Raw genomic sequence first — 27,302 nt, 5'->3', positions numbered from 1 at the left:
TGTGTTGTGGTCTTTGCATCGCTTTTTCTAATGTGTTGTGTTGTGGTCTTTGCAGCGCGTTTTTCTAATGTGTTGTGTTGTGGTCTTTGCAGCGCGTTTTCTAAATGCTGCGCACGTGTTGTCAAATTGATGAAAATGTTTTCTAAATTTGCTTGTGTTTTGTCTTTTTGCATGTGTTTTCTTAAGTTGCAGTGCTGTGACCTTTCAGGGCCACCGTACAAAGGCCACAATGCAGACCAGTGTCACAGTAGCTACATCCTTATTTTTACGGTCTATGACAGACAGAAACGCAGCCAACACATCAACACATATCTATGACTTACAAAGTGGTTATGGCAGTTTTGGCAAAGAGTTGCCTACTTTAAAATCCAGCACAGCAACGTTACTAGGCAATGGCAAAAATGTTGTGAGTGTACAACTGTCAGCAAAAACAGTGGGACACATTTAAAAGTCCAGTGTGTAAGATTTAGGGGGGTAAAGTGGCCTCTAGTGGTGAGGATTGCAGATTGCAGTCAACTGAAACTTGTTCAGTGTTCATTATTGAAGAGGTTTTTACTGTGAGCTGAATTAATTGCAGATGTCTCTAACTCCTCTAAACAAATGGACCCAGTGATTAAAACTGGTAAAAACACAAAGTAAAGCAGTTTCACATTATGTCACAAACAGGCTGCTATCCCAGCACATGCTAATGCGTGCTCACTTTTTCTATGATGACCTAAGGTCCAGACGTTCAGGAGGTTTTCAGTGGGGGCTGAATTAACCGCAGAGACTAATTCCTCTCCAAACCAAATGGACCCGATGATTAAAATCTGTAAAAACACTAAATAAAGCAATTTCAAGTTTTAAAAAAGCATTTTTCCAACACTCGTGTAGCAGAGGGGCTGCGATCTACGGGGACAGATGCAAAAACATGAAAACACAGAAACACAAACTTCCCCATCTAGAGCCAATATTTGGTTTGTTCATTCTGGGCTACTGTAGAAACATGTCAGTGCAACATGGTGATATCCAAGAACCTGTTTCCTGTTTGTTTTCAGGTGATTAAACCCTAAAGAGTATATATATTATATTCCATTCCTGCCAATATGCCCCCTTAAATCCTACACACTGGACCTTTAAGTGCTTTAGTTCAGCCTTCCCTGCTTTCATTTATTCAGTAACAGGGCAGGGCTTTAATAACACAACGTGACAGCACTTGTTGTGGGATGAGCTAAAGTTGCCTTTCTCCCAGGAAGTACCTCCTGCTTGTTATGTAAAGTTTAATCATTACAGAAGGCAAACTGTGTGAAGCGCTGGATTTTCAGCAGAGCCATGGGAACAGATTCCCCTTTTTTGTTGGCTGCAGTGTCTCTACTGTCTGCCCTGCATATGGGTGAGCTTAACACGTCAGCATACCGACTTAAACATTCTGGTTCAGCAAAAGGTGTAGTGGGTATTTACCAAGTGCTCGTCTCACGCTCTCATGTCACTGTGAGTGTGTTTTTGGGTTAAACTTTAAGTAGAATTTGTACTAGACATACTGTAGTGACAGTAGACTTTAAAAAACTCTTTTCATCGACACCCTAATTTCATGGATCAGTGATTAATTAGGTCACCAAGATTTTAGCTTTAAAGGTCTGAAAACATGTCCATTAAAGATAGGCCTGTGACAGCCTGAAAACCTACTTGTGCTCTGGATTGTTGCACTGATATGTTACTACACAGTATTATGTTTTGTTTGAGTCATTTATAGAGACTCAAACCCCCCCATCACTGTCTCCTTCCAGGCTACCTGGCCCGTCGGGTTGGTTTGTCCAGGATGGCCCATAAGGTGCTGCCTCCCTCTGTCACTGGACCTCCAGAGTTTGAGAGGACTTTCCGTGCACAGTAAGAGGACTTACGTGTTTTCATAAGCTAATGTACAGCCTCTAAAATACTTGTCAAACAGTATCTGTCAGTGGTGTTTCACATACACCACAATCTATTTGATTAACTGATTATGCAAAAGAATAATCAGTTTGGGTTGTGTAATGTATTTTGGGTTTCTACACGTTTCCATACATTAGTGTTAAAAAACACTAACACATATATCCTCATACTGTCTGTGCTGGAACATTTGTATTCACCCACTGTCTGAAATGCTGCACTGAAAAAGCCCACACCAATAAAAGATGATTGATGTTTGTGGTGGAAATGACGCCAAACACCCCTGCCCCGTGCAAATATACTGACAATATTGGGTGGTTGGGTTGATGGTGGTCTTTTGGAAACTCAAACCAAACCAACAAAATTTTAATGACTATGCCTAGGGTCCCACCTCTAACTGGGCAGAAAGCTGATCATAGTTTAGGGTAATAGGGTGGCCAGTCAGTTTTTAGGTGTGGCTTGTGTCACCCCTGGCCACGCCCCTACTCCATTTAAATGAAATAGAGGACTGCAGGTCTGAAGTCAATCTGAATGCGGCCCGTTATGTACAAAAATAGATACATCCATTTAAAACATGTCCATCATACTGCCCTCATACTTCCTTGTGTCCTTTATGTTGGCGTAGCTTAATCCAACAGATGGCACTAGAGGACAGTCAAAAATTTCTGACAACAACAAACAAGGTGACGGTGAAGGAGGTCGTAATGATCTACCTTTTAACAGAGGCAGCATTTTAGACAGCTGTGATCTGATAGGCCATTAAATACACTGTGACATGTGGATGGAGAATTCTTTTCACTATATTAGCCCACTGATTTGTTCCATTCCGCCGTTTTTAAAATGTCTTTGTCGCGTCCTACAGTAGTATCTCACTTATGCAACACTGCCTCAGTGATTTCAAGTGGCCCTACTCCATTTTGTCCATATCCATTAACTTTCAGAAAATGTGCACAAATGTGGGCGAAATGACCCAAAGTATGGACAGAAGGATGCTTTCGTGTCCGTATACATGTCTAACATTGAGCCTAAATAAGCCATCAGTCTCATTTATTGTTAAATGCATGTATACGGTGTATACTCATGGTAGCCTGAGAGCTGTTTCAGAGTCTTTTGCTCCTGGGTAATAATATAATTTTGGAAAAAAGAAACCCTGATTATAGAGTGAAGAAACTGAGTGTCCGCAGTAAATATCAGCAATCAGCTATCCAAAATCATAATTTGCCATATCAATTTCAATCAATCAATTTTATTTATAAAGCCCAATATCACAAATCACAATTTGCCTCACANAACTATGTCATCAGATAAAGAGTCTCTGAGTTGTTTGGGGCCAAGAACAATAACTTCAGTTTTGTCATATCAAGGCTTTCTTCTACCCAGTCAAAGTCGATCAAAGGTGTTACTTTGTGAAAGTTGACCATGTGTGCTGTGGTGTGTGTTCGCAGTCAGAACTGTGCAGAGTTTTACCCTTTGTTCCTGGTGACGCTGTGGACCTGTGGCCTGTTCTTCAGTGAGGTGACAGCAGCTGCAGGAGGACTGGTGTACATTATTGCCAGACAAATATATGTCAACGGATATGTCAAGTCCACCAAGAAAAGGTCATTTATCTGATACATTGTTTAAACAGTAATGACTTCAGTTAAAGTATTTGATGTGAGAATGTTGACTGAGTGCTCTCTGGTTCGCAGGTTACCTGGGTTTTACCTGACTCTGGCTGTCATTGTCACTCTGTCTCTACTGGCTTTGATTGGAGTACTGCGTGGGATACTACACAAGTACTTTAACATCCACCTCTGAAGATTTCACCACTGCCTACTTATGCAGAACAGCCTATTAAATAGTAGGTGTATTTCAGAAACAGGATTGTTCACAGGATACTCATCTGTTTGTAAGTCTGCTGAGGTCTAATCAGTGTCATTTGTTTGATTCTAAACAAAGCCCAGGATCATGTTCTTTTAAAATGCTATGTTTCTGTAACCTCTCAGATACCTTTAAGTCAGACATACTTCGTGGGACAGCAATGACCTGTGTGATCTATTTTTTATAGTAACAAACACATAAGCCCGAGTGTGTCATGCATTTCATATTTCCATACATATACATATAGAATATTACTCCCCAGCACAGTGACATTTTATAAAACCAAAAAATTCAAGGTTGATTTATCAAAGTGAAATAAAGTTTGTGTTTTTATTTAGTTCAGGAGCAACTGTCATTAATTTTAAACATACAAGGATGTCTTTTAAGAAAGGGTGGTGTTATTATTTTCCTTAAAGGAGCAGTGTGTATGATCTAGGGGGATTTAGTGGATCTAGTTTTGAGGATTGTAGTTTGCAACCAGCTGAAACTTTTTCCAGTTGGAATTCCTTCAGTGTTCATTGTTCAGGAGATTATTACCAGGGGTGAAATTATCCACAGAGCTCCCTCCTCTCCAAAATAAATGGACCAAAAGTAAAAACACAGAGCAGTTACATGTTACAAATCAGTATTTTCCTATGCTGTTTGGCATGTTGTAGGTGTGCTGCTATCCCAGCACCTGCTAATGTGTGCTCACCTTATTTCTGATCCAGACTTTCAGGAGGTTGCTACTAGGAGCTGAATTATTCACAGAGGTCTCCTCTCAAAACCAAACACGTGATTGAAACTGGTAAAACACTCAATAAAGCAGTTTAACGATAAATAACTAGTGTGCACGTCACAGAGGGGCTGCGAATTATGGTGGCCAACGCAACAAATGCGAATGGCCCTATCTAGAGCCAGTGTATGGTTTGTCTGTTCTGGGCTACTGTAGAAACATGGTGGTTCAACATGGCTATCTCCACAGAGAAGGACCCTCTCCCTATACAGAAATGAACGGCTTATTCTAAGGTAACAAAAATACAGCGATTCTTATTTACAGGTGATTATACACTAAAGAAAACATAGTTATTATATTATATTCCATTCCTGCCAATACACACTGAACCTTTAAAGGTTCTCAATACACAAATAAACTGTACATGTATACATACATTTACACACATAAAAAGATACATAATGTACATATACAGCAGCACACATGCATACTGTAAACATGTATGACTAAAATACTTAATCAAAGGAGAGACACCATCTATTTACCTTCAACCCAACGTGTATCCTTACCTTTACCTTTATGTCAGAATTCTGTACACAGTAATGATGGGATCCACTCTCCATCCATCCATTATCTGTCTGTAAAGATGCACATCAGACTTCTTCCTGTGCTCCACATGTACTTCTGAGGATACTGCACATAATTGATCTGTATTGATGTCATCATTTTGCGGTGTCTACATAGAGGTTGTGGCGTCTAGCAATGACACTGAAAGATTAGAAAAGCCACGTATACACATCCTAAGTCCTTTTTACACAAACATTGAAACAGTAAGAGCACAATATTAATGGCTTGATTAAGGCAGCGTTGTCGCTTTAATTTTCCTCCTGGTGTCACATCGCCCCCTGGCGGCTGCACTGTGTAATGGTCATACTGAGCACAGCTGGTGTCACACACAGGCTGTGGGAGTAAACACAAATACTTTACGATTTTCGTCCAAATTCTGCATTTCAGCTCAACAGCCCCTGTTTTTCAAGTCGTAAGGTATGTACGCCGAGTTCACATTATCGTTTATTCACTGCACTGTGTGTTGCAGCTGGAAAATTCAGCACTTGGTTAGTGTGTTAGCATGCTAACCGCTAGTTAGCATCAGGCCTGACTAAGCCTGCTAGCCGCCTCTGTCACCCGTTACAGTACGGGTAGCTAACAAGCCAGAGACATGATACCGGTGTGTGTAGGCTGCTGGACTCAGGTCTGCTTTGCTTCAGCTTGTATTAATGTAGTATGTGAAGTAACATCACTCAGCTACGGTGCATCTTTAGATTATAATGTGGAACTTACGGTAAAAAATGCTTCTTTTTTTTTGTCTTTTCTGTTAAAATGCGTACCATATACACGGAGATATGATTTTCCATAACGCATACTGTTCTTAAGACAAATTCGGCATGACACTTAACAACCTTTTGTGAACTTTTAATATAGTCTACTTTTGAAATGAACGTATCTGACATAAGTCCTTAGTGCCCATCACGTTTTATGTAGGCGCAGATATTCCTATGTTTTGGTGAAGACACTTGAACACACCAGCGTTTTATTGAATGACGTCATTAATATAGTGGCCACTGGTCCAAGTCATGAAGTGTTACAGTTTTCAACCAGGTGTTCCTTGTATTGTAAACATGTACACTAAGTTGGTTAAATAACGTGTTCTTCCTAAATCTTGCAGTGTTCCCCAGAGTCGCAGCCCTGCATTCCAAAAAGGAAGACGAGTACTTCACCATGAGCTCAGACGATGGTGAGGCAACACACACACACACACACACACACACACACACACACACACTCACTCACTCACTCACTCACTCACTCACTCAATATGTGTCCGTAGTTCATATGCCAGGTGTTTGACTGCCTCTTTCCATGGCTGCAGGTGACATGGAGAACCAGGCTGAGCTGGAAGAGAAGACAAGGCTCATCAACCAGGTGTTGGAGCTTCAACACACTTTAGAGGGTGAGTTGCAACAAACACATGTACACACTTTTTCATTTTTAGACAGTCTAAGTGTCAGTGTAGCAGATGCAAGAAGTAAGGTGACCAGATTTAATATATATTCTCAATATCCTTGTGAGATGACATTAGCTCACATCATTAAGGCTGTGTTCAGACTGGCAGCCAAATCTGATTTCTGGCATGTACAGTTTGGAATCAGCAGATTCCCCTCACCCGCTGTGATGGGCTGGGATATAAAGTAAAAAAAAAAAAACAATACATAAAAACACTGGTGAGTTCTCTCCTTGGAGCTGACATGAAAGCTATTTTGGTTTTTGGATGAGTTTTTATTAATGAGTCATCCATCCTGGAGTTACCAGTCTGACTGTCATGACTCCCTGCCTGTGTCTTGAATTTGGCACTGCAACTGCATGACGGGGCAGAGCTACACTCCCTCTCTGTCTCCACATTCTGGGTCCGGTCCACATCCTCCCGCTCTTCTTCATCATCCCCATGAATATTACTATCTGACCCATTGAAAGTGAGCTGAGTTATGAAATGATTCTGTGTGCCCTGTTCCTCGGTCTTGTTGTGGCTGTGTCCTGCTGCCGAATTTTCGTCACCGATTCTTGGTCAAATGTTTCTACAAGCTTCTGACAGATGTGAAAAACACAGAATATCGAACATGTTCTGAAAATTTTAAAAACGGATGAAGGTTTCGGACTCAGTGCACAAACATAAGAAACACAAAGTGAGGTGGTATTTATTTTGAGATGAACAACAATTTCAGACTAAAAAAACGGACTCAGTGTGCAAAGACCGTAAAACATAGCAAAACATACCTCTCGGGTATCACGTTTATCACTATCTAAAACAATGTCCTGCTAAATAAATATTAGGAGGGCAGCTTTGTTTCTGTGTGTTCTGGCCTTTGCATTTAAAACCAGCTTACACTGCCCAGTGTGTACATCACCCATCATGAAAGTGTGGTTGTAAAAACCAAAAACAGATCTAACATTATTCCACTTTTTTTATTCCTATTTTTTGCAGTAGCCTTAGGCAGCTCTTCCAAACATTAAGTACTGACACACTCTCTCCTGCAGTGAAGCCAGACTGAGCTCCTGCTGAGATTTCTTGCATAATGAACTGCAACACTTTACACTTTTAGGATATTCTAGAAATACTGACACCAGCTAACAATGGATTATTCTCCCCACATGTTGGGAATAAAGATAAATCACACTGGGTAGAGTGTAAGGTGATGAGCATAATAATGTGTTGTGAGGAAGAAGAAGTGATGATAAATATGACATACTGGTGAAGATCAGCCTTGAAGTCTGACATTTACGTTTTTTTTGTTCTGTGAGGTTTTCTGTTGTATAATGTTGCTGATGACTGTGTTTGTGTGTGTGCAGACCTGTCTGCCAGAGTGGACGCTGTCAAAGAGGAGAACCTGAAACTGAAGTCTGAGAACCAGGTTCTGGGTCAGTACATTGAGAACCTCATGTCTGCCTCCAGTGTCTTCCAGACCACTGACACCAAGAGCAAACGAAAGTAAGGAGAACCTCTGAGAGCCTAGACCTAAAAATCCCACTCACATTCCATAACCTGAACCCAAAGCATCCTGGAAGACTGGACTCTAATAGTCGACACCATGGACCCTTTTATACTGCCCGAGCCTAAAACATGTTTCTGAGCAAAGATGGGTGTTTGCTATGTGCACTAAGAGGCAGTGTTGTGTTTATCAAATCAGGATGTACACAGAAGAGAAAAGACGGCTGTTTATCAGTCTTGGTAGATCAGTCAGAAAACAAAGGGCCACATTTTTGATGGGCTCAACTCAACCGGCACATGTGCACAACTGGTTTTGAAATGCAAAAGTTGAAAAGTCCTGTGAGCTGTGGTTACACCTCATTGCATATGAATGCAAATAAGTATCTTTGTAGAAGCATGCTTTGACTTTAGTCAGCTGCAACTCAGACTTCCTCTCTCATCCCAAACATCTCCGATTCCAGGAACCTGAGCACTGAGCAACACCTGACCCGTCTCTTAACAGGTGGTCGTAAATTTGCTTTTGTCCAGTCCCCAAATTTTGTACCAGTTACAAATGTACAGTGGGGTTGTGAGGGAACAGCAGCCAGTAGTTTTTACAAAGCTCTCCTACTTTGCTATGAGCGTTTACATTTGGGCTAAATTGTGGTTGTTGATTAAAATTGGATTGATACCTAAATCAAGTGCACATTTAAAGCCGTTTCATACCGAGCATGGATTTTTGACTGGAAAAATTTGGAAATTTATAAAAGCTGATATTCTGGATTCCTGTAAATGCTTGCACACCCCCAAGGAATATTAGGCGCAGGAAAAAATATTTAGACTGACTTCGATTTCAGCAGATTTCCACCTGCGAAAAATATATGTAACCAATGAAATCCTTTGTTCCAACTGTTGTCATACCTCCAGGCCATAGCTAGCTTGCTGCCAAAATGGGGGAACATCTAATTAATTTGGCTTCTCAACACCCATTACCGTACAACAAATATTGCGACGACTACCTTTACAACCAAATAAAGGACAGTGAATGGCTTGCCCAGCAGCTGAAATACAAGGATGGTAATGTAGCTGATATGCACTCGCTGACGTTACGTGTTCATCACAGAATGGGGCTAGGTACAACAGCTAGCATTAGCATAACCTTTTGGGTCTGATTAGGGTATGTAATGTGTAGCTAATGTTAGCCGTCTGGATGGGTTATGGCTGTGTGGAGTGGACGCTGGCACCATTTAGGAGGAAACTCTTTGGGCCTCACTTTTGAAAATGAAAGACTTCACTGAGGATAATTTACACCAGACCCAGTGTGCAAAGTTGTCATGTGTCAATTTCGCATTGCAGTGGTGAGAAACGGCTTTAAATTTGTTTAGAGGTTATTTTGTGCGGTAAATGGTGGCAGAGTTGACTCAGTAGTCAGAGCTGATTAAATATAAACATTCACAACAATGGACAAAATATGAATCAAACGCATTGAGGAAATGTACGCAGGGCTGAAAAACACATTATGACATGATGATTGCTTTTTTTGGGACATTTTAGAGGGTTAGACAAAAAGTCACCTCCTAGATACCATGCAAATGGCGATTTGGAGGTAAATTTTTGTGCTGCATTTGTTATAACATTTCCCAAATCCTTTGTACCCCATGCCGCACTCTAATAGCCATCTGTACACGCAACACATATTCCAGTGAGACAAGGCAGCTAACAGCAGTAATAAAAGCTAACCCAGACTACACAAAGTTAGCTGTACAGGTAGTGAAAAATGAACTGTATCCATTTCGCAAACTAATTACAGACAGCATGGGTTAAAAGCACAGAGCCCCACTCACATGATTAACATTAGCATTAAAGAGATCTGTTAGTGATGTGGATATGGGTATTATAGCAGTAATGCTATTATTGATCTAAAAGACTGATAAACTTTTCAATATTTAGTAGACAGCATAAACAGTAACAGTGTGTCTTACCTGTTTGTTCCTCGACAGGTCCTGTGCAAAGCTATTCACCGCTTTATTAAAAACAGATTGCTATATGCTAATAGCTAATTCTGCCCCCTGAACCTACAGGGAGGTTTCCTTCTTGGGATATTTACGTACATCTGTCATGCATTGCTTGTGCAGTTTATGTAGTTAATATCAGAAAATCAACTCTTTATACAAGCTGTCAGTCATTTCCCTTAGTTTTCTGTTTCCTCCATCTCACAGATGATGATAATATTCATCATCAAGGAGAATATGTCCACAGTCCAGATAATGTTGAGTTTCTCTCAAAGCCATGCTCCCAGATCTTACTGGCCACCAGGCACACACACACACACACACACACACACACACACTGAAAAAAGAAATTCCAATGCTCAACCCCTTCCAATTTTTGAGTTACAATGTTTATGTTACACTTTCCTTTTCTCCTCGGGGCTTAAGGGCTTGATTCAAACACAATTTTTCTCAGTGTTTGTTGATGGGAAGCTGGTGAGGGATCATGTCTTTGTCACTGCACTAGAGACTCATATCGGCTTTTCACACGGCATTCTCTTAGCCTCAGCTAATGTAGCCCATTTTTACTTACACATTGTTTACCAAGGGTCAAGCTAAGCCCAGGGCTACACAACTCATTTTCACTATCCCAGGGCTAAATGTTTGTTTGAACACATAATGCATGTTAACATTCTAACACGCTATTGTTTACTTAGCCTTGTTTCTCACACTGGCAACTTTTAGCCCCAGGTGAAGTCCATTCTCAGGAGATAACCCTGCAAACTCGGGGCTAACTCTGCTCCAGAGCAGGCTAAAGTCGGCACACTTAGCATGTGCCAGGATTGTGCCAGTGTGATTTTTTTTTTTTTTATTCAGTTCAATTCGATTTTATTTATAAAGACCAATATCACAAATCACAATTTGCATCAGAGGCAGCATACAACACCCCTCTGTCCTTCGACCCTTACAGTGGATAAGGGAACAACCCCCCCCCCCCCCAGCCTGGGGCTAAGGACAGTGTGAAAAGTCTACTACTGGCTGGTTGGGGTGTCTGCATTGAGGCACCTGGTGNGGATAAGGGAACACCCCCCCCCCCCCCCCCCAGCCTGGGGCTAAGGACAGTGTGAAAAGTCTACTACTGGCTGGTTGGGGTGTCTGCATTGAGGCACCTGGTGACATCATATGAAAAGACACGCATGTCTGCTCCCTCCCTAACAGTGGAGTTAGCACAGACAAGGAGCTCAGCACAGGAGAAACTGGCTTTTTAAACTTGGGGAGAAAAATAAGATGTTCCTTTTGTTATTTATCAGTCAGTATTGCAGCTATTGCCATAGATAGAGTAGATGGTGTTTTTGTTGATATAAAATGGTTTTATTGTTACTGCTTCTAACCTCTCTAAAGAGAGGCGGGTCTAAAGGCTCCAGTCCTTTGTCATTTCACTACAGTGTCACTTTTTTGTTGCCATTTTGTTGCTGCTTTTTGCAAGTTTGCAAGGGAGTAAATTACACTACTTAAATGGCGACTGTTGCAGTTTGTAGCTGAGACCATGTGTCAGTTTTTATTTGAACTCAAAGAGTCGTGTGTATATGCTAATTGTTAAACTTACAACGTCTAGTTTAGCCTCTCAATAAATCAGTAACAAATATGCATACTGTATTTATGCATTTAGATCAAACATATCTATGAAGTCTTGAAATCTCTTTAACGCTGATGCATTTGTACATTGTTTACATATGATTGTTTTATGTTGCTAATTTGAAATGACTTTAGTTTAATAAAGTGATGATCCTTTTTGATGAAATGTTTCAGTGATGTTTCCTAAAACTTATAATCTGTTTCATATTTCTCGTGCTCACAGAGTCACTAAGGGTGCTCGGAAGGACAAGTGACCCACTGCTTTGCCCTCTGCATTTTCAGTCTTGGTATATATACCGCATATACAGGCGGGTGTCAAATTAAAGGAAACGTAAGAAGAAATTAGAGGCATAAAAAATGCAGCTAGGAAGTGTCTGTTCATCCCTCCATTAGAGCTCCACACACTATGTATGAATCCATGACGGGGAGCACTGAAGCAAAAACTTAATAACACATTTTGTCTTATTTTTTATGTTTTTCCTTTCATTTGTCACTTACCTGTCGGTTTCTGTGGTAGACACAATCTAAACTGGTGTAGTCATTGATTGAATGATTCCACACAGGACATTGGTTTCTCTATATGCAACTAATGTATATGCTCTGGTTTCCCAGGAACATCTTAATATCAACATGTTTGTTACCTGAGAGAGACCCTGTTAAGATGTTTGGAAACTGGGTGTCACTTATAGACCGTTTCAAACCGGACAACATAAACATTCTAAATGGGTCCCTTTGTATTTCCTGTTTGAATGTATGTTAATGCAGACGTTGACAGGAAGTAAACAGGGACCAAAGTTGTTGCCCTAGAAACAGAATAGCAATGAAACGGTCCATAGGCTGTAGGTGCAGCAGTGGTGTGTATTATGGAGCATGTTCTAGGGTTGGGTGATACAGAAAAAGTCAAATAGGCCTACCTCGATATTTTTGAGCAAATACCTCAATATTAATATTGTGACTATACTGAAGGGTTGACTATTGGTGCTTTTACAAAATATTTACACAATGAGATTTTTGATAAATAATCAGCAGTAATATGAATATAATGACTAAGTGGGTAAGGGCAAATAATAGAGCAGCAGAACGTCTTACCAGAACAGTCTGAAAACACTAACGTAGCCTTTAAAACCAGGAAAATACAACACCTATTATATGCAAAATGTAAGATATTGAGATATTTAGTCTCATATCACAGTATCAATATAATGTCAATATATTGCCCAGCCCTACCCCGCTCCAAGTAAATAATATTGTTTGGATCACTGTTTTTTCTGTGGTGTCTTTGTCTTTATTTCTCATTGTACCCCAGTGTTTGGTAGCTAGGCCCTAAAAGTTGAAGCCCCAGAGTGAAGAATTTGAAAGCCTCTCATTTTGCAGCCTATTAGTCGGTTAGGATATTGTTTGAAATTTTCTGACTGATACCCAGCTTTTGGCAAAAATATCAAAACAAAATCTTCTCTGTATCTTACACTGAGAAGCATGAACATGTTTTCTGCAACCACCCCTTTTTTCATTAAAAAAAGAAGCCACAGTTCTCGAATGTTAAATGTCTAAACACAAACAAGCACACAAGAACTTTGCCTAAATAATCGTCCATAATTAGTTATGTTTAAATTAAGAACTGTCTGATCAAAGAATTAACAATATGTATTGTGAATCTGACATCAGTGTACCTGACACTTTTTGATACAATGCTACAGACTGCAGAAACATCTTGCTTTCACAAAAGAAAACTAAAATTTAGACACCTTGTAATTAAGAGTTACTATCTCGTAATGTTGGAGTATCTTATACCTTATTATCTCACATTTTAGTTGCTACCTCGTAAATATAAGTTACTATCTTGTATTTATGAGTTACTACCTCATAATTATGAGTTACTTTCTTGTATTTGAGTTGCTAACTTGTAATTGTCAGTTGCTACCTCTTATTCATGAGTTACTATCTCGTAATTAAGAGTTACTTCATCGTATTTATGACTAACTACCTCATGATAATAAGTTACTATTTCGTAATTATGAGTTACTATCTGGAAATAATGAGTGATTATCCCATATTTTTGAGTAAGTATCTCGTAATTATGAGTTACTACCTCGTAACTATGAGTTACTAGCTTGTATTTGAATTACTGTTGTAATTGAGTTACTATCCCATATTCTTGAGTTAGTATCTGGTAATTTTAAGTTACTATTTTGTCATCATGAGAAAAGTTATCAGTCATCATCAACCTAAGCTACAGAATACAACACTAGGCATGAATGGCCCTATCACATTAAACTGCTTTTATTTCCCTCTTATCATGAAACAATGATAACACTGGTATGAAATCCTGATACAACAATCAAAGATCTTGTCATTACGATATGTCTTATTTTTTTTTTCCTTTTGTGACTGCACTTCTGAAACAGACAAAATTTGGTCAGAAACAGTATTGAGAGTAAGAAATATAGAATCACATAAAAATAATCCTGGGGACAGAGTTTTTGACACTCCCACACTGATGTAAAGTACACTGCTGAAAAAAAATGTAGGGAGCACTTCAATGACACATCTGATCTTGATGAACAAATTATTCAAGTTGAAAATCTTTACTGATGTATATTGTATAATTTGTTGAGAACAAAATGACGGAACAACAGTCAATGGAAACCAAAATCATCAACCCACTGAGGGCTGGATTCAAAATCACACTGAAAATCCAAGGAAAAAATTTAAATCACAGGCCGATCCAACTTGTGTGACTTTTATCACGGCAACTCATGATGTGACTCAGCAGTGTGTATGGCACCAGCATGCTCCTGATGAGTCGATGGATGCTGTCCTGGGGGATCTCCTCCCAGACCTGGGATGAGTGAGCTCCTAGACAGTCTGTGGCGGTACTTGGCAGTGTCAGATGCACCGATACATAATGTCCCAAAGGGGCTCAATTGGACTCAGGTCAGGGGAACGACAGAACCAGTCAATGGCATCAATGCCTTCATCATCCAGGAACTGCCTACACACTCCAGCCACATGAGGCCGGACATTGTCCTGCACCAGGAGAAACCCAGGGCCCACTGAACCAGTGTAAGGTCTGACAGTCACTCTGAGGATTTCATCCCGGTACCTAACAGCAGTCAGGGTACTGTTGGCTTTGACACAGAGGTCTGTTTGCCCCCCCAAGGATATGCCTCCATAGACCATCACTGACCCACCACCAAAGCGGTCACGCTGGATAATGCAACACACCACTAGAGGGTGTTGGTTCCTTATGCCACCCTCTTGGAGTCTGTTTCTGACAGTTTGGTCAGAAACATGCACACCAGTCTGCAGGAGGTCATTTTGTAGGGCTCTGGCAGTGCTCCTCCTGTTTGTACTTGCACAAAGGAACAGATACCGGTCCTGCTGCTGGGTTGATGCCCTTCTACAGCCCTGTCCAGATCTCCTGGTGTAACAGCCAGTCTCCTGGTGTAACAGCCTCCATGCTCCTGAGACTGTGCTGGGAGACACAGCAAACCTTCTTGTGACTGCATGTATGGATGTGCCATCCTGGAGGAGCTGGACTACCTGTGCAACCTGATTGGACTACAGGTACCGCCTCATGCTGCCAGTAGTGACAAGGACACTACCAGAAACAAAACTAGAGAAGAGTGAGGCAGGAAGGATAAGAATAGAGCAACTGTCTGTGGCCACCACATGTAAAACCATTCCCTTTTTGAGGGTTGTCTTGCTTTTGCCTCTTCATTGCTCCTGTTGTCACTTTCATTTGCACCAAAGCAGGTGAAACTGATTCAGAATCACTTGTGCTTCCTAAATGAACAGATTGATATCCCTGAAGTTTAACTGACTTGGTGTTAGACTATGACCATCAAGAATTCCCTTCATTTTTTGAGCAGAGTATGTTGGTCATGATATGACCTATTGATCGCACTGGATGTTGTTTGAGACTTTTCCACTCTGGCAAGGATACAAATTTTTTTTTAAAGATATTTTTTATGGGCATTTTTTGCCTTTAATTGATAGGATAGTGAAGTGTGAAAGGGGGAGAGAGAGAGAGAGGGAGAGACATGCAGCAAAGGGCCACAGGCTGGACTTGAACCCAGGCCGCTGCGGCAACAGCCTTGTACATGGGGCGCCTGCTCCACCACTAAGCCACCAACGCCCCACAAGGATACAATTTTAAATGAATAAGTCTAATTCTTTAATTCTACATAAAGGTTAAAAAAAAAAAGTGTTAGTCACTGTCAGTACATTTTGACTTCCCTACCGTGCCCATGGCTCTCAGCTCATTGGTTCCTTTTGAAGATGTAAATTAAGTCAAAATACACTGGTGTGTATGTGAGTGTGAGACAGAGGAAGAAGATATATCAGGCTTTGGATAAACATGCAATACTTTGTTTCTTTTAGTCTTACCATAGGACTTCCTGACAATAAGTGAAATGTTGCAAACCTTTCATTTCAAACCTAAATTGAAACAACTGTATCAGACTCATGTTTATATGTGCCAGTGTCTGGCTCTCAAACTAATAAAAGCATACCTGAAAACCAGTCTATTTGGTTGTTGTCAGAACTGATACAACTTCCCCGTTTTAGTGTCACAACAGTGAAACATCTCTGCATGACACAATAACACATATAAGACCACTGTTACACTTTGTGGGATGTGTTTAGCGGTTTTGAATTTCATGTAAATGCAGGTTAATGCAGAATAGCTACTGCTCCACCTGTCTCAGTCGTGACAAGGTGCTTAAAAACATCAATGAGTCCAAAATGGTAAAAAAAAAAAAAAAAAAAAAAAAGTGAAACGCTGCATAGATTCAAGTGTGCGGAAATCTTTTTTTTTTTTTTTTACCATGTAAATGCAGGATAAACAATCCAAAAACAAGCTGGTAGTGTATTTTTTTCTTTATTTGTTACAACAAAATATAATGTAATAGCATAATAAATTACTCATGGAGGAGCTCTGCTGTTTTAGCAGTGAACTCTTTGATAAGTGGAGTGTCTTTAAACAGCTACTCTGAGCCAGCAATGTGACCAATTCAGTCAGCTCACAAGAGAGCTGGATTCCCTTCATATTCCATAACACAGCATGTTTAATATTGCAGTTTTAATTCAAACTGTGTGACCTTAAACACAAATGTGGGTCCTCGTTCCTCATGGGCCACAGTCACAGTCGGTTAAGGCACTTCATGTAATCCTTATAAATAAAAGTTCCTGTAGGGAAAGTCTTTATCCAGCAGGTGGAGCAGTTTGCTCAGGTGACGCACTGGCCTTGATGGCAGTGTGTGTCCGTGGTTTCCTCTGCGTCTGCGGTCTTCAAACTTTAATGAGTATCTGACGGACAGGAACAAGAGTGAGTCTTAAGCAAAGCTTAGCTGCTGTAAAACCACACACACACACTGTGTGACAATGGAGATAAAAACCTACGCCAGCCAGTGCATAGCTTAGTTCAACTTTCAACCATACACTCATTTTAAATTTTGCTACTGTTAATTTTCTTTGTCCACTTCCAAAGACGATGACACTTCTTTCAAATTGCAATGAGAAGGCTGATGACTTTTTTTCCCTTTTCACTGAAAAATATCTGACTGGAATTGAAACCTTGTCTATTGAAATAACAGTGGCATCCCCAGAAACTTTTCAAAGGAGTGGCACACCAAAACCAAAAGCTGTAACAAAATTTCAGGAATTCTATTATGCTGTTGAAATATATAGGCAAGTTGAAATTTGGAAGTTAATGAATCACATACTTTGGTTTCCTACTTTACAGTTAATATGACCAATTATCAGATTAATGCTGGTGCAGTTGAGTTCCCCAACAATCCTGTTTTGATGTGTAATGTATCTATACATGTTAGGCCATTGATTGTTCTTCAAATATGCTGATCGTCCTTTTGCTTTAAAAGACAATAATACAGTTTTAATTTGAAGGACATTGATTGTAAAGAAGAAAACATTTAATGGGAACAAGCCTTCTTAAGTTTAGGGGAGACTCATTGGTACCCATACAACCCATTTTCATTGAGATATCTCAAGGTGAGAGGTCAAGGTCCTTCGCCAAAATTTTGCCTAAATTTGGAGGGTTATTTTTTCCCCCTTTCTGACAGGCTAGCATGACGTGGTTGGCACCAATGGATGCCTTATGTTGTCAAGTTTCACAAGATACCACTACCTTCACACTGGCCTAGAAGCCACAGCCTCTTAAATACAGTAACATCAGCCTAAAAATATTTTTCCCAGGGCTGTCAAAAAATGCATTGTCATTTGTGGTCCTCTATGCACCATTCGGCCCAGCCAAAGGGAGTGCAGCCAATGAGAACAATGAAGTAAAGTTGTCCCAGTCTTGCATGTCACAGTAGTGACAGGAAAGTGAGGGAGGTTTCAATCAAGCCAGGCGTGTTCATGCCTTGGGAACAAGTCTAATCAGGTAGGTCGGGAAATTTGTGTTTTGATTTGGTAAGAGGAACTACACTCCCTGTCAGTATTTGAGTGGTAAGGTCAGTAGATACTAACACACATGCATGTGTGAGTACTCATGTGACATCGTTTTAATGCAAGTCAGTGGTTAGATTTCTTTAATTAGATGGTTGGATTTTTTTTCCACTTGCATCGGTGTGTGAGAGTCATCATGACAAAATGTGGCTGTAGTGGGATCTACCACATAATGGTTTTGAGTACTTTGGCAGGTGTAATATGTCGGCGTGTCTTTCTGTGGACAGATTTTTGTGATAACGTCACAACTGTGCAAGATGCAGTCCATAAACATTAAAGGTGTTATGGAGATCAAAATAAACTTTTAGAACTAAAAGCTCTGTGTCATTACAAGTTTAATGCTAACTGCATACAGTATATACGATGGGCCTCATTCACACACTGTTCTTGACAAGACATTTCCCACCTAAGCAGTTTTCAAGAAGATTCTGACATACATCAATGTTTTCTTATTTGGGATTTGTTCTTAGGTAAAAACAGAATCTACACACACTCAAGAGCACTCATGCACAGCTTGAACAGCACCGTGGTGTTCGTCTCTGTTCTCTGTCCTGACAGTTGTGCTACTGTAATGCATACAGCTTGTGGTTTGCAGGTCGGGTGATTGAATTACACCTATTTTTTTTGCATCCCTTGCATTTGTTTGATTTTACATTCACTCCTGTCACCACTAAACTTGACAGCTCGTTTGGCGTTCACTCTCTGCAGGAGCAACTATCTAATTAGGATCAACTATCACGTGGTGCCAACTAATGAGGACACTGGGATTCATCATGATAAGAACATAGATGCGAAAAATGCTGCCATTTTAGATACGTTGTGAATTTAACATAGACTTTTCATAGGACTTTTCTTTAGAACAAGTTTAAGAAAACACTCAGGAAAATATTGGTGAATGAGGTCCAGTGACTGTTCGCCTTATGCTTCCCAAAAACTTTACGTGTATGCGTCTTGCTGTCAGTATGTGCTTTCTTTATTTGATCTATAGTTTCATCAGTCTTGGAACCCACTGGCTATCACTCTCACGAGGATAAGCCTCTGGGGGAGACGGGTAGTAAGCTGATTTCTAGGCCAATAGTTCTTCCCTCTGCCAGTCATTTCAGCTTATATCTATAAACAGATATCTACATATGAATGCAGATAAATAAATTAAAAACGTAAATCATTGTCAGATAATAGCAGATGGGCTCCAAGATTGCATTTCGGCCAAGGCGTTCGGCCTCTCTACATGACTCTCTAGAATGCTTCAGATACCAAAATCTTGTCCAGATTCTGCATTCATATGCAGATATCTGTTTAAACACATTATAATTTCGTATTGACTGAAAGTGTGTCTAGGTTTGAATATGTAAACATCCTCCACAGTGCTGCTGTTTAATTAAGCAGTGCATGTAAGTACACACTCACACACACTCTCAAACAGAGGCGAATACACACATGAACAAACACAAACTGTCAGGTCAGACCTCACTCAGCAGAGCCCAGACATCAGCGTCAGAGTGGACCACCAGGCGTAGTGCTGAGATTGGCTGCAGCACCTCTTCAATCTCCCCCTCAGCTATTCCGTTCTCAAACGCACCTGAAAGACAAACACGCACACTTGTCATGTTCTATGTGCAGGTATACGGCTGAAAGCACAAACAGTCCAGCTAACACTGTATCTCCTTTTAAAACGTTCAAGTCTTTCACAAACACACACAGACACAGACATATACAGATACAGACACAACACAAACTGCTCATGCACAGTGGCATGCAAAAGTGTGGGCACCCCAGGTCAAATTTTGTTTACTGTGAGTAGTTAAGTATGTAGAAGATGAAATGATCACATGAACACATTTCTTCAATATTTAAAGCAATATTTTTTAATTTCAATCTTTTACAGTTTTTAAAATAACAAAAAATGAAAAGGGCCTGAAGCAAAAGTTTGGGCACCCTGCATGGTCAGTGCTTAGTAGCGCCCCCTTTGGCAAGTATCACAGCTTCTAAACACTTTAAACACAGTCTGTCAGTTCTTGTTTGGGAGATTTTTTACCCATTCTTCCTGCAAAAGGTGCAAATAGATTCTTGGGCCGTCTTGCATGCACTGCTCTCTTGAGGTCTATCTAGAGATTTTTAATGATGTTTAGGTCGGGGGACTGTGAGGGCCATGGCAAAACCTTCAGCTTGCACCTCTTGAGGTAGCCCATTGTGAATTTCGAGGTGTGTTTAGGATCATTGTCCTGTTGTAGAAGCCATCCTCTCTTCATCTTCAACTTTTTACAGATGATGTGAAGTTTGCTTCCAGAATTTGTTGGAATTTAACTGAATCCATTCTTCCTACCTTTGACATGTTCCCAGTGCCACTGGCTGCAACACAAGCCCAAAGCATGATCGATCCACCCCCGTGTTTAACAGTTGGACAGGTGTTCTGTTCATGAAATTCTGCACTCCTTTTTCTCCAAACATACAGTGTACCTTTACTCATTGCATTCAGAAAGTTCTATTTTTAGTCTACAGGGACTTGTTTCCAAAAATCATAAGGCTTGTTTAGATGTTGCTTTGCAAACTTCTGATGCTGAATTGTGTGGTGAGGACACAGGGAAGGTTTTCTTCTGATGACTCTTCCATGAAGGTCATATTTGTACAGGTGTCACTGCATAGTAGAATAGTCCACCACCACTCCAGAGTCTGATAAATCTTTCTGCAGGTCTTTTGCATTCAGACAGGGCTTTGCTTTGCCTTTCTATCAATCCTGCAAGCACCTCTCTCTGAAGGTATCTTGGTTTTCCAGACCTCAACTTGACCTCTACAGTTCATGTTAACTGCCATTTCTTAATGCCATCACCAACTGAGGAAACAGCTACCTGAAAACATTTTGCTATTGTCTTATAGTTTTGTCCTGCTTTGTGGGCATCAGTTATTTCAGTTTTCAATGTGACAAGGGAAACCACAGTGCTAAAATGCTAACTCATGTCCTCATTGTAGGACTCATTCCTGCATCACTCTACAGATTGTTATTTTCATTATCAGATTTTCACTTTGTATCAAGTGTATTTTCAATTATTAAAAGAATGAATGGGCTGCTGTGGATCTTCCTGTAGGCAACATTGGCAGCCGTTTAGGGTGTTGGCAGTTTGAGTTTCACAAAGACAGGAAGTTCAGAAACTTTTTAGAGGAACCCTGCTGATGTGTGTTGGTTGTACAGGCTTCATCTGTTTCCTTTAACAGCTGGGTTGTGTAATAATGGACACTTGCTTTTGTATCTGTGTGTAATGTGATCAAACAAGCCTCACCCATATCTAATTAGATCATTCAGTCATTAAAATTTCATCCTACCAGATGAACTGGTGCTTCACTGTGTTGATGACATACGTGCCTGTGTGACACACATAGATGTTTTTTTATTTGTATTGTCATCAGTTATGAATGTTTTCGATGTAGTTACCGATAATGATGAAGTCCTGATCAGATACTTTGTAGGAAGAAGACGAGCCAGCCAATATTCTCTGTCGGGCCGACGCCTGCAGGAAGAAAACAAAACATGTATCACACAGGTTTATCATGCAAATGTATGACAGAACAGAAAGAGATCTGAAATCTTAATCACATGCCAACACTGTGACTTCATTTTTCTCTGGAGAGCCTCACTCAGTATACTGTAAACAACCAGTAATGTCTTCCTGATACTAACTGATATCAATCAGTCTGATGACAAGCAAAAAACAGTCTGGGTATTGTTCTATACTGTTTTTGACTGTTAAATCAACTGACAGAAGCTATGGAGCAATGCAAATGACACAAGTTATGGGCAAACTCAGTGATGAACAAACTCAAATTGTGAACTTAAAGACTAACTAAAGCCCAGAATTTTGGCTAAAGTGCCTCCTCCCTAGAATGTAAAACAAAAGTACCAACATGAGCAGGGCTGGTAGGGGGATAAGACAGGCCCAGCCACTCCTTAGTGCTCCTGATCCAAAGCACCTCCCACCCTACCACACACACACACACACACACACACAATCCAGTCTACAGCCTATGATTAACAGTTGAATAGTCTGCAGTCCAAGCTGTTAATGTTTTCTATTGTTATTACTATTTTTTATAAGTGACAAATTATAAAATAAAAAACCCTCTCTATAATCTTTTTGACCTTGTCGCTGTCTCAAGGGGATTTCTCTGTCCCTTTAAGAGAGTATTCTCCAGTGTTCGTTGCTTCGGTGCAGCTTTGCCTGAGTTTGCCTACTTGAATGTAGGGCTGCAACTAACAATTATTTTCATTGTCGACTAATCTGTCGATTATTTCTTCGATTAGTCGACTAATCATTTTATCGAAAAATGTGTTAAAATGTTGAAAAATGTTGGTCTGTCTCTCCAAAACCTCTAAATGATATCATCTAATGTCTTGTTTCATACTCAAGCCAAAGGGTTTTAGTTCATCGTCACGGGAGAGTGTGTAAAGCTGCCAATATCTGAACGTAAGAAGCTGCATTAAGAGTATTTTGGGGTACTTTTATAGAACTTTTCTATGAAAAATGACTCAAACCGATTAGCCGACTACTAAAATAGTCACCGATTATTTTAATAGTCGATTAGTCATCGATTAGTCGACTGATCGTTGCAGCCCTACTTGAATTAACTGCATTCAACTGATACCCCTTTTCCACCAACATGGAACCAGCTCTGATGTGCGTCCTGCTCCCAATTTTGAACTTTCACAACATGAGAAGCAAACCTGGGAAAAAAAAGAGTATTGTAAACCCCAGCTCTAAGGACACTGACAAAAGGATACTCCAAGAGCCGTCAGTCCATCACATATATTCACATATTAATATTAAAATTCAAACTTTGATTGTAAATAAGCTGCCTGAGTGCACAAAATGCACCAAAATTGAGCTTGTTTATCAAAAAAAGTGTCAGGGATTGATCTGGGCTAAGCCCCGAATGTCCTCAAATCCTATAAACCTCCCTGCACACCTGACCTGACTGCACAATGCTGCTACTGCTAAGATGAGCGAGGACAGCAAACAGTGTGAGTTTGACAAAAGGCAATTGTATGCAAATATGGACTGACGAATTTTCCTTTACTTTGCCTCCTCATGCCACCCTTAAACCACCGTGTGTCATTTGTCAAATGACAGTTGCCGTGTGCAAGGTTGCTAACATCAGGTGCCATTACAAGTCATAACATGTTAGGTCCAGTGCAGCTTTTCCAACTGATAGCACTGCAAGAAAAGAGAAGATCACGACTTTAAGATTGTCTTTCTCTGCAACATCAACATTCCCCACAGCTACAATAACTTCTGCTGAAAAGCCATTGCTGCTTTGCTTCATGTAACTTGGGAACTGGTCAAAAGGGGCAAGCCATTCGTGGATGCTGAGCTTGTGAAAGTGTGCACATTGGGAATAGTAGAGGAGTTGCTTGTGGGAGACAGCAACAAAAATATGATAATGATAATGACAATGATAACTGTGTGAGACAAGTTCAACTATTGGATTTGACAGTAGCATGAAGGCTGGGAAATTTGTACAAGGACAGCTTTTCAACACTACCTTCTGAACTGAAATCTGTGGATTACATAACTATCGATGAGTCAACAGATGCAACTGATACTGTGCAACTGTCAGTATTTGTGAGATGCTTTAACAAGGAAATTTTCAAAGAGGAGTTGTGCCTTTTACCACTCAAGACCAACAGGTGAGATGACGTATGCTACTGTGAAAGGTTTGAAAAAAAATTTCTGGAGCTTGGTAAAATCAGTCACCTTGTAACTCATGATGGGCCATCTACCATAGGGCAAGAGGGGCTTGGCATCATGTCTCACAGCAGAACACCCAACAATCAACTTGCTGTTGTGCCAAACTGTTTGTTGAAGCAATGATGGACACAGTCATTAAAATTGTAAATCACATTTGCTCAACATCAAGCCTACATGTTGCTACAGGAGCAGGAGGCCCAGTACTCTGATCTACTGCAGCATAATGATGGACGGTGGCTGAGTTGGGAGAGTTTTACCGTGATTCTATACACAACTGAAAGAAATCATGGAATTTCTTCTTAGTCAGAAATCTGACAAAGCAGAGGAGCTATCAGAGTTCATGCAAACAAACTCAACCTGCAGCTCCAAGGTGGGGATGCCAACGTGGGAGAGCTGTTTGAAAAGGTGAACGATTTTTAGGTAAACCTCGACCTTTTCCTGGCTCATATAGAGAGGAAAACCTACACTTTCCCACACTGCATGATAATCCCAACATAAAAATAAGACTGTGCCTTCAGCATTGATAGTGTCGATAGCACTGACAGTAAAACTCCGGTAGACAACTTCAGCACATGGTTCGACAACTTCAAAATCCCTGTGCAAGTGCTGCTGTTTGTGTGCTACCTGTTTGCTGCTGCTGTTACTGGGTGCTGTGCTGCCTGTAATTGACAAGGGCACATTCAATCTCGATATGGTTCAGATGCAGACCAAAAATGTCCTGAGAGCCAAGTTCAAGGAGGAGAGAGACTGTGCGTATTGGGCACATTATGTCCATCAGTATCCGAACTGTAAAAGACTCTCAATATACATTTTGACTATGTTTGAATCAACCTGCATATGAGAGTCAGGGTCTTCAATGATGAATCTAACTAAGGACAAGAAGCACAACAGCCTCACAGGTTGCCATCTCAACCAGTGCATGCATATTGCCTTCATTTCTCACAAACCAAACTTCAGCAAGCTCTCAAAGGAAATGAGATGCAATCATTCATACAAATAGGTCGTCAAGAAATGACACAGAGTATGATCCATATGAACTAAAACTGTGAAAATTTGCTGGGTTAAAAATAGGAAATGTGTGATAAAGCCAGAAAAAGCTTATGACATGCCCATTATTGGCTATATACATTTGTTATTAAGGATAATGCTACTGGTAGAGCAGTAGATGGAACAGTTATTAAAAATGCAAAAAATATACTGGATGAAATTTTGCAGTACCCTGGGCCAAGACACTCCTGTTCACCAGATATGGGGCTGTACAGAGGGATAGATATGCCAGTTTGTATGATGGGCTACATTTGGCTGTGAACAGTAGTCACAATGTTTCATTTAAGCTGCACTAACTTGACAATGTGTAAGCACACAGTCCTCTACATACACATCTAGCAGGAGGAGAACATTATCATTCATTTGGAGTCATATTTGTGTCAACTTGATGGATGTAAGTCAAATATTCACTCTTTTTAGCGCTGTTTTTGGTCTCCACCATCTCCTGAGAAAAATATCTGCCTCTTTAGCCTCTAAATGCACCACTATTCTCCCCAGCTAGTTTATAACTGTGCCTGCCAGCTGTTTGCTGAGCAGGTGGTGTACAGAGGGTTTAACAGAGCTCTTGAGCAAACAGTCGCCCATTTACACATACACATCTATCACTTTTTAATACAGACAGCTGAGGGGTGTTGTAACTTAATGAGCAAAGTCCAACTCTGTCATCAAACAGTTTAATCCTAAAGTAACTGTAGGATTACTGCAGTAATCCAAGAGTAATGCCAATAACAAAAATAATCAAAAAAGTTTGCAAAAGTATGCACATTCAGATGATAAAAAGCAGGCGCTGGACAAGAGACCATACAAGAGACGAAAAAACAGAGTCCGCACTATAGACTATGCTTCCATAAATATTTAATTAAATGACAACTGAGGTGATTCTTCAGGCTTCATGCTTGTCTGATGAAGATGGGAAAGGAGTATAGTCTGTGAGCCAGTGGGGGTTGGTCGGTACCACCTGGGGGGAATAATTCTCATAGTGATTTTTAGTAAGGTATACATCTCTAGGGTTAGAAAAAATGTGATAGCCTTGCACCGGTGGCAGCTTTCTGTGTGCTATCACTTGATTTATAACCCCATAGCAAAACTAAAAAAGAGCTCAAAAAAAGCCTGGCCGAATGGAGGTAAAGACATATAAATCCATGTAAATTGACAATGCAAGCTCTGAGAGCTACCAAACTTGTCATGCCTGATGGCAGGATATCCCTCTACATAACAGAAGCATTCAGAATTCAAATATCTCAACGCAAATAGGAGATACAGACTTATAAACATAGGCGGAAATGTAAAAGATGGGCATCTATGTAGAATGCTCTCAATTACTTTGCAATATTTCTGCCATGGATTGTCATAGCAACACATATGAGGGCTTGTTGGAAAGGTGTAGTTGAACTGAATCCAGGATGGCCTCCGGTGCTGGCTGGCCTTCCATCCAATCTACCACCAAGTGTTCAGTGTCCTCTTCTTTCTCCATCCTCTGCCAACAGGGCTTGGAACTTGAGGATGGTTCTCCAAACACCTTCTCCATACACAAGCTTGATAGTTGGCTCGCTGTGCATGTTTTCTTATCCTGGATCTACTGGCCTGTAACTGTACACAAAATGCACACTTCCAAGATGTGTGTGTGTGTTGCAAATGGCCTTAGATGTACAGACATGTGAGAACCAGGCATCTATCAATGATAGTGTGGAAAGTTCAGATGAAGATGTGGAAGACGAGGATGACTGTTGTGATTATTAGGTAATGTAAAAGAAGTAAATAGTGCATTAACAATAATAGTGTTTGCCTGCTTCGCTTGTTTGGTGTGCCCTGCCTTACCTTGTCTCTGTCTCTGCCTCAGGATTAACTTCACCTTTAATCACCTCAACTTTTATTCTCTCATGGAGTGCTCAGCCTGACTCACCGCCCTCTCCCTGGTCACAGACTAAAGCCTACTACTGTTGGTCAGTTGCAAGCTTTTGAGTATAGTTTCATATATTCATGTACACTTGTAGTTAGAGTTAATCCTCCTTACCAGTTTGTTCTGCTCTAACCAGATGTCTCCTCTACTTCTTCCAGGCCTCCTCCACTGAAACTCCATTGTCTCCTCACCCTCCAATGCTCCACCCTCACTGCCTCTGGACTCCTTCCTTCCACTGTCCCACCATCCCAGACCTAAACCCCTTTTCAGAACCACCAATCCCTCACTATGTCACCCTGGATCACTCTGTTCTCTCAGACAGATCTCCCCCAGTGCTTTCAACCCCAAAACCCCTCTCGGAAGCTCCATATTAGACTCTGATTGTACAACGTACAGCACCCTCTACATTAGGATTCACAATTTTATTATTAAAATCCATGTGATTACATGTGCCTTAGGGTTTTTATTGACTTCTCCAACATAAACAACAGGCCAATAATTGTTAAATAATACCATAAGG

The 27,302-nt window shown here is 40.5% G+C and overlaps 3 protein-coding genes and 1 long non-coding RNA gene across 7 annotated transcripts in view; 2 read left to right on the top strand and 2 right to left on the bottom strand.

The window, feature by feature from the left end:
* Window positions 1-1,210: 1,210 nt before the first annotated feature.
* On the top strand, window positions 1,211-4,102 carry mgst2 (microsomal glutathione S-transferase 2). The gene is made up of 4 exons (XM_050042020.1): window positions 1,211-1,372; window positions 1,767-1,866; window positions 3,351-3,503; window positions 3,594-4,102. Exons 1-4 carry the CDS (start codon window positions 1,312-1,314, stop codon window positions 3,700-3,702), a joined length of 423 nt encoding a protein of 140 aa, XP_049897977.1. The 5' UTR covers window positions 1,211-1,311; the 3' UTR covers window positions 3,703-4,102.
* A 1,287-nt stretch (window positions 4,103-5,389) lies between these two features.
* On the top strand, window positions 5,390-27,302 carry LOC126388757 (short coiled-coil protein B-like). Of its 4 annotated transcripts, none has more exons than XR_007569788.1 (6): window positions 5,390-5,524; window positions 6,207-6,275; window positions 6,411-6,491; window positions 7,886-8,024; window positions 26,370-26,622; window positions 26,723-26,825. XR_007569788.1 is itself a non-coding variant. In XM_050042021.1 (6 exons), exons 2-5 carry the CDS (start codon window positions 6,260-6,262, stop codon window positions 26,778-26,780), a joined length of 294 nt encoding a protein of 97 aa, XP_049897978.1. In that variant the 5' UTR covers window positions 5,396-5,524; window positions 6,207-6,259; the 3' UTR covers window positions 26,781-26,825; window positions 26,941-27,302. The 4 variants fall into 4 exon arrangements, 3 of the variants coding, with proteins under 3 accessions (XP_049897978.1, XP_049897979.1, XP_049897980.1); XM_050042021.1 differs by lacking the exon at window positions 26,370-26,622 and adding an exon at window positions 26,941-27,302 and having other exon boundaries at window positions 5,396-5,524; XM_050042022.1 differs by lacking the exons at window positions 26,370-26,622; window positions 26,723-26,825 and adding an exon at window positions 11,853-11,926 and having other exon boundaries at window positions 5,396-5,524.
* Window positions 10,433-11,789, bottom strand: LOC126388758 (uncharacterized). The gene is made up of 2 exons (XR_007569790.1): window positions 11,164-11,789; window positions 10,433-11,059 (listed from the first exon to the last, which is right to left on the bottom strand). It is a non-coding gene; the product is annotated as an uncharacterized LOC126388758 (long non-coding RNA).
* zgc:154054 (Alpha-1,3-mannosyl-glycoprotein 4-beta-N-acetylglucosaminyltransferase B-like) overlaps window positions 16,504-27,302 on the bottom strand; it is a 40,810-nt gene continuing 30,011 nt past the window's right edge. Inside the window, exons 13-15 of the mRNA XM_050042019.1 lie at window positions 21,525-21,600; window positions 19,564-19,676; window positions 16,504-16,939 (exon numbers count right to left, since the gene is read on the bottom strand). Coding sequence (XP_049897976.1) covers window positions 16,922-16,939; window positions 19,564-19,676; window positions 21,525-21,600 — 207 coding nt within the window. The 3' untranslated portion in view covers window positions 16,504-16,921. The remainder of the gene's footprint in view (window positions 16,940-19,563; window positions 19,677-21,524; window positions 21,601-27,302) is intronic.

The sequence above is a fragment of the Epinephelus moara genome, chromosome 4 (assembly GCF_006386435.1).
Source record: "Epinephelus moara isolate mb chromosome 4, YSFRI_EMoa_1.0, whole genome shotgun sequence".
NCBI lineage: Eukaryota > Metazoa > Chordata > Actinopteri > Perciformes > Serranidae > Epinephelus > Epinephelus moara.
The sequence above is the reverse complement of the archived record's forward strand: the minus strand, read 5'-3'. Positions and strand labels throughout refer to the sequence as shown.

What these genes read in the sequence shown, in the direction of transcription:
- mgst2 (XM_050042020.1), top strand. Translation starts at nt 1,312, where the DNA reads ATGGGAACAGATTCCCCTTTTTTGTTGGCTGCAGTGTCTCTACTGTCT. An exon ending in ACTGTCTGCCCTGCATATGG is followed by an intron (nt 1,373 to 1,766) that starts GTGAGCTTAACA and finishes GTCTCCTTCCAG; the next exon opens with GCTACCTGGCCCGTCGGGTT. An exon ending in GAGAGGACTTTCCGTGCACA is followed by an intron (nt 1,867 to 3,350) that starts GTAAGAGGACTT and finishes GTGTGTTCGCAG; the next exon opens with TCAGAACTGTGCAGAGTTTT.
- LOC126388757 (XM_050042021.1), top strand. An exon ending in GCTTCAACACACTTTAGAGG is followed by an intron (nt 6,492 to 7,885) that starts GTGAGTTGCAAC and finishes GTGTGTGTGCAG; the next exon opens with ACCTGTCTGCCAGAGTGGAC. An exon ending in GACACCAAGAGCAAACGAAA is followed by an intron (nt 8,025 to 26,722) that starts GTAAGGAGAACC and finishes TCTCTGCCTCAG; the next exon opens with GATTAACTTCACCTTTAATC.